The 10,334-nt window shown below is 39.1% G+C and overlaps 2 protein-coding genes across 2 annotated transcripts; both read left to right on the forward strand.

Moving 5' to 3' along the window:
• The first annotated feature begins 226 nt into the window (after positions 1 to 226).
• On the forward strand, positions 227 to 7,416 carry nqo1 (NAD(P)H dehydrogenase, quinone 1). Its single transcript, XM_076286802.1, has 6 exons — positions 227 to 461; positions 1,267 to 1,434; positions 1,545 to 1,675; positions 1,791 to 1,904; positions 2,093 to 2,194; positions 3,677 to 7,416. Exons 1-6 carry the CDS (start codon positions 335 to 337, stop codon positions 4,013 to 4,015), a joined length of 981 nt encoding a protein of 326 aa, XP_076142917.1. The 5' UTR covers positions 227 to 334; the 3' UTR covers positions 4,016 to 7,416.
• Positions 7,417 to 7,700: 284 nt separating this feature from the next.
• On the forward strand, positions 7,701 to 9,901 carry LOC143125394 (gamma-aminobutyric acid receptor-associated protein-like 2). The gene is made up of 4 exons (XM_076286803.1): positions 7,701 to 7,897; positions 9,001 to 9,056; positions 9,152 to 9,324; positions 9,426 to 9,901. Exons 1-4 carry the CDS (start codon positions 7,864 to 7,866, stop codon positions 9,514 to 9,516), a joined length of 354 nt encoding a protein of 117 aa, XP_076142918.1. The 5' UTR covers positions 7,701 to 7,863; the 3' UTR covers positions 9,517 to 9,901.
• Positions 9,902 to 10,334: the final 433 nt, after the last annotated feature.

Raw genomic sequence — 10,334 nt, forward strand, 5'->3', positions numbered from 1 at the left:
TTGCAGGTACAGCAGGTGTCTAGGTCACGTCTATGGGTCAGGGCAATAACACCTTCCCTATAGAAATGCATTTGTCAAGTCGTACCAACACACTTTTGCAGACTAGATTTGGTTTGTACTTCACACACAATCTAGTAATCTAGTAATGTGCTGATCACTAGGGAATATTTTTTTTTTCAGTTAAACCCAAACCCCCAATTAGAAAAGTGGAATGTCCAATGTGTGGAACATTTGGAACGTGTAGTTAGACCTGTCCTGTGGCTCTCCTGTTACTCTCCTGTGCATTATCAAGTGAACCGGCATCAACCATATCTATATCAGACTTCCTTTCACAATGCTTCTCACGCAAGTCGGTACCAGGGGCTGTATAAGAGCTGTTACCACAGCACTCAGGCATTCCCTCAGAGTGGCCAGTCGAGATTGCAGGATTACTGTAGCCTGTTCCGGAAAACACACAATGGGTGAGTCTGCCTTAAGTACAACAGGGACTTCCTGTGTTTTTTTGTTGTTAAGTACCAGGTTATAAATGCATTTCAAATGTTTTCTTTTTTACTTTAATTCTATTCTATAATTAACTATTCATGCATTATTCATTGATAATGCATTAACCGGGTTTAATCCAATCCAAATCACTGCTTGAATTTGTGCACGGTGCTATGTCTTAATAGCTCATGCCAATTTCACTTTTTTCCTCCTCTTACTGTTTTTTTATACTAGTTTACTGCTGGTAAAGTGATTTATACAATAGTTCACAAGTTAGGATTGTCTGTAGGGTTGTCTTTCTCTTAAGTGTACACTTCATTACTGTTTCTCTTAAGTGTACACTTCATTACTGTTCTAAGGAAAGATAGTTTCTTCAAAAGCAGCATCAGATATCTTCCAAAAAATCACATAATCTCACATCAGTGTTCCGTGACTGCGCTCTTCTCTGAGGATAATGTTGATGTACCTCTAACTGCTTTGGATACTCTGGAGGGGAATCCTATGCACAGATGTTTCCCATGCACTACTGCTGTTATATCCATGATATAAATCATGAACATTTTCTACTTCATATTGTTATTACACCTATAACAAGATGTCTTTAGCTGCATATCTATTTAAATCATGCTAATCATGTCTATCAAAACTGCAAAAATAGTGGCATTGTTACATGTGCACTAGAATTTATCCATAGAATGGACAAGTTCTTGTTTTTTTTTTTTTTTTGTCCCCCCCCCCTTTCTTTTGCCTTACTCACACTGTTCCTATGTGTGTGTATTACAGCTGCCAAGACTGTCTTGATAGTTTATGCACATCAGAGCCCCACTTCGTTCAACTCCGCTGCTCGTAAAGTCGCTGAAGAAGCACTAAAGGAGCAGGGCTGCAAAGTCCTTGTCTCAGACCTGTATGCCATGGACTTCCAGGCCTCTGCAACCAGAAAGGATATCTCAGGTAGACACCATTCTAATTCATTATTGGCTAGATATGTAGGTAGCACACTATACTGAGATTACATAATTTGAATCTCTTGTTAAGATGTATGCTATCTGATACTGAGCCAGGTGATCTGAAGGAACCAGAGAACTTCAAGTATGGAGATGAAGCGATGGCTGCTTGGCAGGAGGGTCGACTCTCTAAAGACATTACAGAAGAGCAACGCAAGGTGGAAGAGGCAGAGTTGATCATCTTTCAGGTTTGCTCTCTCTCTCTTGCTTTTTCAGGTGCATATATTGGTATCTACACTAAAAGGACAACACTATATAGCAGTAGTTATTTGACCTGTCTACTGATTCCATGTGTCTTCACAGTTTCCTCTCTATTGGTTCAGTGTCCCTGCCATCATGAAAGGTTGGATGGACAGAGTTTTGTCACAAGGATTTGCCTTTTCACTCCAAAACATGTACGACAATGGCATTTTTAAGGTACTTGTTGTGAAAGTTTTTAGATATTTCAGGTATTTTAGCCCCTAGGTTGATGAGGTCTGTTTGGGCAAGTGAAGTGATACTATCTTTAAAAACTTGATTGCTTGACTGTTTGTCTTATGAAAGGGTGTTCTTGATTTGCAAATGATAAAGATCTAACCTGTTGGTGCGATAACATGTTTTTCAAGGACAAGAAGGCTGTGTTGTCTATTACCACCGGGGCCATGGAATCTATGTTTTTCTCTGATGGCATTAGTGGGGACATAAATGTAACACTGTGGCCATTGCAGGTCAGTATTTATTCAAGTTCCATATTGCTGCAGAAATTCCCCTTTAAACATGATTTACAGTTTCATTAGATCTCTGTAACCAAACGGAAATAAGTTTAAACACATCAGTGGATATCGCCTTAGACTGTGTACTTTAAGTCACCGTGGTCTTAGGACAAAATATGGTAAGACAAAAAAGTCGATAAGGCAACAAAGATAATCTGTAAATGTCATGAAGACACTGAAGCTTTTGCCATAAGTGTTGACAGCACAGTTGTGATTGAGGACAATATCTGAAACAATAATATGACAAATTATGGCAGTATATCCACGATATTCTATAATATAATATAATTTTTTGATCCCGTGAGGGAAATTTGGTCTCTGCATTTATCCCAATCTGTGAATTAGTGAAACACACTTAGCACACAGTGAACACACAGTGAGGTGAAACACACACTAATCCCGGCGCAGTGAGCTGCCTGCAACAACAGCGGCGTTCGGGGACTAGTGAGGGGTTAGGTGCCTTGCTCAAGGGCACTTCAGACTACTGGTCGGGGTTTGAACCGGCAACCCTCCGGTTACAAGTCCGAAGCGCTAACCAGTAGGCCACGGTTGCCCCTTAGGCCAATAGGTGTCACCATGACACCTCAGTATTCAGAGATACGTTTTTCTATTACATTATGTGCTTACATGATTGCAAAAGGGTTCTCCAATGTTTTCTCAGTTAGCCTTTTAAAATTATATCAGACTAGTAAACAAAATGGTTGCTGATAATGGACAATGATAATGGACAATGGTTGCTGATAATGGACAATGTAGATATTGCATTAAAGATCAGCCATTTCTTTCTACAGCAGTCAAGAACCCTTTTGCAATTATGTAAGCACATATTGTAATCTGAAAACTGCTGCCCTGATTAAAAAACAATGCAACTGATCTCAGCTGGTATTCTTTCTATAATGGAGTGGAATGGAAATTTCTAAGTAACCCCAAACTTTTGACCGGTAGTGTACTGTATTCTAAGTCATGTAAAAGCAAACTTTAAAATTTTTCTGTCAGTCATAGAATATCCATATAGAGTGCAGAATTGTCAATATTTCGAAATACGGTAAACATAAGTTGACGCATATAATTAGCCTGCTGAGACTACACTAAGTTATAATGTGTATAAACAGGAAGATGAAAACCAGATGGATTTCCGGTTTAAGGAATAAGGTGGATAGTCTACACTGCAATATTATACTGTTTATACTGCACCACCTGTCCATACTGTAGATCACATTGCACTTTTTTCTTATTTTTTTGCATTTCTGGTTAGACGCAAACTGCATTTCGTTGTCTCTGTATTTGTACTCTGCACAATGACAATAAAGTTGAATCTAATTTAATCTGAATCTATATGACAGTATGACCTAGAAAGTTGCATGATATGTGTGTCGTAGGCCTACCTGCCAGATAACCATAGGCTGTCATGTCTTTGTCTCTATTATATGCTTCCAGAATGGAGTCCTTCACTTCTGTGGATTTCAAGTTCTTCAACCGCAGATCTTCTGGAGCATTGCACATACACCCCCCAACATAAGGACAGTCTTGTTGGATGCTTGGAGAGCAAGACTGAAGGGGATATGGGAAGAGAAGCCGCTGTCCTTCGCATCCTGTGCTCTCTTCGATCTTAGCTTTCAAGGAGGGTTTCGCCTGACCTCTGAGGCTAAGGAAAAACTTAGCGTTGCACCTTATGGCATCACAACAGGGCAACACATGGGCAAACCGCTTCCTCCTAATAACCAGACCAAATCAGAGAATGAGGCTGCAAAAAAAATATCCGATATTCTGACATAATATGACAATTAGACAGAGCATATTTGTAAGCCTAAATAATAACATGAATACAACAAACTATTGATGATTCTCTCACATACACCTATGTGTGTGTGTGTGTGTGTGTGTGTGGGCTGTAACGATATGTGTATCGAAACCAAAATCACGACACTCACATCCACGACCCTGTGTCGCGGTGTGAGAAGGCAGTATTGCGACACACCCCTCCAGTGTTTCCGGTAGCACTTGGCCGCCTGAACAACACACGTCTCCGGTACGTTGTCCAAAAAAAAAAAATCAGAATTTCATAGCTCTAGTAGCTTTCACTGAAGAGCTATGCGTGCAACCTTACCATATAGAAGTACCTTAAACCCCCTCTCCTTGCCCCACTCTCCCCACTCTCTCTCTCTCTCTCTCTCTCTCTCTCAATGGATACACCCAGTGGCGATTCTAGACATTTTTAACAAGGGTGGTACTAGTGAGGCACTGATTAATTCAAGGGTGGCATGAGGCAAAACATCCAGATAAACAGAAACAGGCTCAAGATGTGAAATTAGCACAAATACATTAGGGAAACCAGATGCAAACACCATACTCATAAATTGAAGGACAAAAAAACACAAATACCTTACTCTCACATAAAATGTCTTTGTATTTAAATAAAATGTAATACAAACATATTAAAGTTAATTATCTCTAAGTTGTCTTTCACTGGGCTATGCTGTTCTAAAACAAATTCCATCATGGGGACATTAAAATATAATAAATTTTATTATATTACTGTAAATGAAGATACAAAATATACTCATCCAAGACATTTCCCCCACTCTATGGCCATCTATTTTTGTAGCTGTTACAATAATTTGACCTGCTTTTTTGTCTATTTGTTTATTTTCTCAAGAAACTTGAGGTTGGTATGAAGGAGTGTATTGTGTATGTGAGCAATTTCATCTTCCTGAATCTCAATATTATGATCACAACAAGTCTGGGCAAATTATTAATAACATTTTCACGTGGGGTAACTTGTTGCAGGGCAACCATAACCGGTTCCATGTCTTCCAATTAGATGATTAATCATCAGATTAATCATCAGATCATCAGATTAATCATCACTTTAAAGGGACACCAGGCAAGCCTGATGCTTTTTCTCTACGAAACTCGAAAATCTCGCTCGGTCTGAAGCTCTTTTTTTTTCTTTGCATCTTCCGTCAAGGGTTTTCGCTGCTTCTTCGCCGGCTCTGCCATTATACACACGTTTGCAACAATCGCTAGCGTTTCGTTAGCCTCCCTCTGTGCTGTGGATGCAGGATGGAAACTGAAACTGCTTCGGTCGCCGGGTACGATACACTGAACTTGCAAGCGGGATATTCTAACTACAGGCAGTAGGGGCGGGCGAGAGAGTCTTCATTCGCCCTGTAATGAGTCATTTAACCATATACCGACTTACGAAGATGAGTAATTAACACGAAAACGTTGCCTGGTGTCCCTTTAAAGTTCTCAAGAAACTTGAGGTTGGTATGAAGGAGTGTATTGTGGATGTGAGACATTGTGCACGTTGCACATGGTGCAACTTCTTGCAGGGCAACCACATAACCGGTACCATGTGTTTGAATTGGATGACTTCCATGTGTTTGAATTGGATGACTTAAGTTCTCAAGAAACTTATCTGCCTGAATCTCAATATGCTGATCACAAGAACTCTGGGCAAATTACAAGTCAGCACCAGTTCTGCATTCATTGTTTTGCAATTTTATAATCACATCACCAAAAGTAGGTTATTGGTTTTACCAAAAGAATTTGGCGCTATTTTTAAACTACAAACCTATAAAGTATTTTGATACAAAATATGATGCCATTTTTTTTCCAACTAAATAAAATAAAAATGACAACCTACTATTTTGTATTTTACATACATGTATCAGACATACTGCCTATCCCTGGCTGTTGGCTGCAGCAACTCAAGCTAGGTAGTACTGATTGTTTTGTGTTTGTTTTGTGTTTATGTTAGTTTTGATCCAATTTGACAGCTTTGCTATGTTGCCCACCCAAAATTTCTACCAGCCCACCCAAATATAGTAGCCTAGCCTAGGTTAGAACCAGCCCTGCCCTGCATGGAGACATATTTTACGATAATAATGGAAAAACAATTAGCAAAACTTTAGGTTTTTGTTAATGGAATCTCCCGACCCTCATTCATCTATTTGCGCAACAGCCCACATTCTGCCTTCAATCCAGCGAGACAAGTGAAATGTCATCGTCATAGGCACCATATTTAGGCTACCTCTGTTAAGCCTACACAAAGTTGCGTATTAAGGAGTATTTCCTGATCGGGGAAACCTTGCGTTCCGCAGTTCAATTGTGCCGCAGGCCAATAAAGGCAAGCGTGTTTGCCACTTACATTTCTGACGTCTGACACTTCACGCTGCTGCAAGTGCATCAAGAAAGGTCCCGCCTTACACCATGTTAATGGCCAATCATAGACTAGGATTTGGGGTGGCACCTGGGGTGGCCAATCGAATCTCAAGGGTGGCCTGTGCCACCTGGAGCCACCCATCTGGCTCCGCCCCTGGACACACCCCTCAGCATGCACATTTAATCCAATTAAAACATTCACAATCGTGAAAGCTTTCGCATAGAAGACAACTAGCTAAATTGTTATTAGATCCGCTAAGCATCATTAGCACGCAGGGGCGTAGCACAATCCTGATGGGCCCCCATGTCTCCCCCTCATGCATATATTCCAGACTTTTCAAGGGCCCTCTCCCCCTTGGGGCCCTGGTAATCAGTCCCACTTTTACCCCCAGTTCAACGCCACTGTTAGCACAAATTTGTTTAAAACTTTTGCATTCAAGTTGACTGATCATCTTAATACCAATGTATTCCAAGACTCAAAAGGGCCTGTCCCAAGGAGAACAAGTATTACCTTTTCCAGTCCAACCAGTAGACCATGATAAGCTAGCCAACTAGGCTAGGCCTACTTTATTTACAATATTTCCAGGCTTCAACCAGAGCTGCTGACAGTTGAAGCTGTAATAATAGTACCTAGGCTATAATCTGCATAATGTGCGCTGTCATGAATATCAGAAATTCAGTATTTTCTAAGTTTATATCAGTTGTTTATATATCAATATAATTCATATTATATAATATAAGGCTATGTATATTTAGTGTTCAAATCAGTCCAATTTATACATGTTTTGAAACATTGTAATCCTCTAGTGTTCCAAATTATTGAAATGTTATTTAATATTGTTACAGCCCTATGTGTGTGTGTGTGTGTGTGTGTGTGTGTGTGTGTGTGTGTGTGTGTGTGCGCGTGTCTTTTTAAAATATCACTAAAGTTTATATTGTGTCCCTTTACTATCTAACATTGCATGCAATACCTCTGGTTAAATGAGTAATAAAGGATGAGCAGCATTTGATATTCATTTGTCACTGAACACCTATTTATTCAAATATTGTCATATAACATGGTTAGCCTGTACTCACTGCAATTGGTTAGGTGGTGATTGCTGACCACTTGTCGACGATGTTGACTCATTTTGCATAAATGACTGTTTTGGTGAACAGTAATAAATAAAGAGTGGTTTTAGACTACATTTATTGCTTAGATTTAATCCTTAACCACGTAGTTTTAAGGTTTACATAATGCGTCTGAAGAAACGCCCTCCTACTTTGGGAGAATGGTATGCTCCTATTATGACGTATCATTCTGGGTTGAACTGTATCAAGGAGGCCTGTTTTGCTACCTTGTTTATGTCGACGTTCTTACTTTGTATCGAGTGAAGTAATACTAGCTCTTATTTAGGCCTACGGGAATTTACTTTTTTTTTATCTGAATATCGCGTCATAGAGGGAAAGCAGCAAAAATGAAATGGATGTTTAAAGAGGATCATTCTCTTGGTGAGCTCTGCACTAAATTATATTATGATTGTTCATATAGGCTACATTTCTGAAATATACGATTTGGGCTGCAGCCTATATAGCCAACATGTTAACAAATCAATCAGAATTTGGAATTGGCAAGCAGTTTACGAGTGGGTTTCTAGACCTTGACAGAACATCTGACTGTTCCTCCGTGAACTCTGGCTAACTGTAGCCTAATAGCATTCGGCCAGATAGATAGTTGGGGTTACATTATAATGTTACATAGCGTGTTATTAGCGCCGTGCGCAAATTGAGTTTTTTTGAGTCAGATGCCTATAACAAATGTAAGATTATAAGTGCGAGTCTGGTGTTGACAAAACACACGCGTGACGCGAAAGGAACATAACCTTTCAACTCTGATAGCCTAAACGAATGTTGTTTTGCTTGTAAGAGCACTCAGTTTTGCAGCCCTTATATAGGCTGTCATATCAGTGTGAAGTGTAATAGCATAGGCCTAATTTAAAATGTCAGTCGACTCCAGTTTTCTACTTCGAGTTCATTCAGAGGTTGAAATAAAAATGAAAACGATAGCAGCACTGTGTTTAAACTAGGTTACTTTCAATTTGATAATGTCACCATGTTTTGACTGCACGTAATCTTCTATATTTTGGAGGTCATTCCTCAAGTAGGCACAGGCCTTCAACTAACGCTTAAGTCTTATGATCATCCCATCCCATAAACAGTTTCTCAACTTTTAAAACGCTAAGTCATCATGTTGGCAACAACTTGCTACAGGCCTATCACATTGCCCTACAACAACAAACCTCAGTTTGGTTTGTCAGGCTAATCAGGCTTGTCAGTAGTATGCCTTAGAGCTGCAGAGGAAGAGTGGTGTTTAGTTTTAAGACAAGTTTTGTTATTTTAGAACCAGTTAATCAAACTTAAGACAACCTCTATCAGTTGTATTAGCTTTGGCCATATTCATACTGTCAATTCTGATCAAATACACAAGACCCTACTCAGACCTGGAGTCGTTGTGATACAATAACAAGTCAGCACTACTTTTAGTTCAGATGTGCGTTTTCCCACAGGACCAGGTCTCTTATAACCTGCTGCCATTACTCTCTGTCTTTCCATAGAACATCGATGTGTAGAGTCAGCCAAAATTCGCAACAAATACCCAGACAGGGTTCCAGTGAGTATAAGGCCTACCCATTCTGGTACAAATAATTTTTTCTTGTATCTCCTCCACCATTTTGTGTGTTAAATGTCCCGTACCCTGTTTTTCAGGTAATAGTCGAAAAAGTATCAGGATCACAAATAGTGGATATTGATAAACGGAAGTACCTGGTTCCCTCGGACATCACCGTGGCTCAATTCATGTGGATCATTCGAAAACGAATCCAGCTGCCATCAGAAAAAGCCATTTTCTTGTTTGTTGACAAGACGGTGCCTCAGTCCAGGTCAGACCTCAGTCTACACCAAAATAGCTAAAATAAAAGTTTGTTTGAAATTGTTGATAAGTATGAAATCATTTGACAATCTATGTTGTGTTTTCTTTCAGCATAACAATGGGACAGCTGTACGAGAAGGAGAAAGACGAGGATGGTTTTTTATACGTGGCTTATAGCGGCGAGAACACTTTTGGCTTTTAAAACACCTTGACTACCCCTACAGACTCCCCCATCACCCCTTCCTCCAACTCAATAATGATAAGCAAATGTGTTATGCGAAAAGGATGACACAATGGTGACCATAAAGATAGAGAATGTGGATGCACCAGTTATTGCTGCCTCGTTTGTGTGTTTTGAATTTGTGCACATTGACATTCTGTTATGTAGAGGTTTGAAAGAAGAGTGTTTTGTTTGTGTGTGTAAATAATTTGTATTTTTGGTTGGAAGTGCTTTTTATGTCTCATCAATGATGTAAAAATATTTTGTTTGATATTTTGTGGTCTTCATTTACTATAATATTTAACAACAAAATATTTTATCTATAATGAATATATATATATCCAACCAATAAAGATCTGTCAGATTATGTTCATCTATTGCTGTGGTCAGACTTCTGAACTGGAAATAACTACTCTTAGCAGCCCCGGTAAACATAAAGGTGCATTTAAAAATTTAGAATATCATGGAAAAGTGAAAAAAAAAACTTTCATAATCTAGATCCATTACACATAAAGTGAAATATTTCAAGCCTTTTTTGATTTAATTTTGATCATAATTGATAATTTGATCTTAATTATGGTTTACAGCTCATGGAAATCAAAAATTCAGTATCTCGGAATATTAGAATAACGTATTTAAAACAGAGATGTCGACCTGAGAAGAGCTCTAATCAGCTAATTGTGTCAAAACAATTTCTTAAGCCTTTAATCTCTCAGTCTGGGCAGGACAATTGACTTTTCCCATGATATTCAAATTGTTTGAGATGCACCTGTAAGAGAACAGTTCCCTTCAAAGTGCAG

Source organism: Alosa pseudoharengus, unplaced genomic scaffold (genome assembly GCF_046254945.1).
Source record: "Alosa pseudoharengus isolate Yale_2024_CS ecotype anadromous, Long Island Sound unplaced genomic scaffold, YU_APseudo_1.1 YU_APseudo_1.1_scf_16, whole genome shotgun sequence".
NCBI lineage: Eukaryota > Metazoa > Chordata > Actinopteri > Clupeiformes > Clupeidae > Alosa > Alosa pseudoharengus.

Coding starts and splice junctions, on each gene's coding strand:
- nqo1 (XM_076286802.1), top strand. CDS start 335: ATGCTTCTCACGCAAGTCGGTACCAGGGGCTGTATAAGAGCTGTTACC. Junction 462..1,266: donor TTCCGGAAAACACACAATGG/GTGAGTCTGCCT, acceptor TGTGTATTACAG/CTGCCAAGACTGTCTTGATA. Junction 1,676..1,790: donor CAGAGTTGATCATCTTTCAG/GTTTGCTCTCTC, acceptor GTGTCTTCACAG/TTTCCTCTCTATTGGTTCAG.
- LOC143125394 (XM_076286803.1), top strand. CDS start 7,864: ATGAAATGGATGTTTAAAGAGGATCATTCTCTTG. Junction 7,898..9,000: donor TAAAGAGGATCATTCTCTTG/GTGAGCTCTGCA, acceptor GTCTTTCCATAG/AACATCGATGTGTAGAGTCA. Junction 9,325..9,425: donor AAGACGGTGCCTCAGTCCAG/GTCAGACCTCAG, acceptor GTTTTCTTTCAG/CATAACAATGGGACAGCTGT.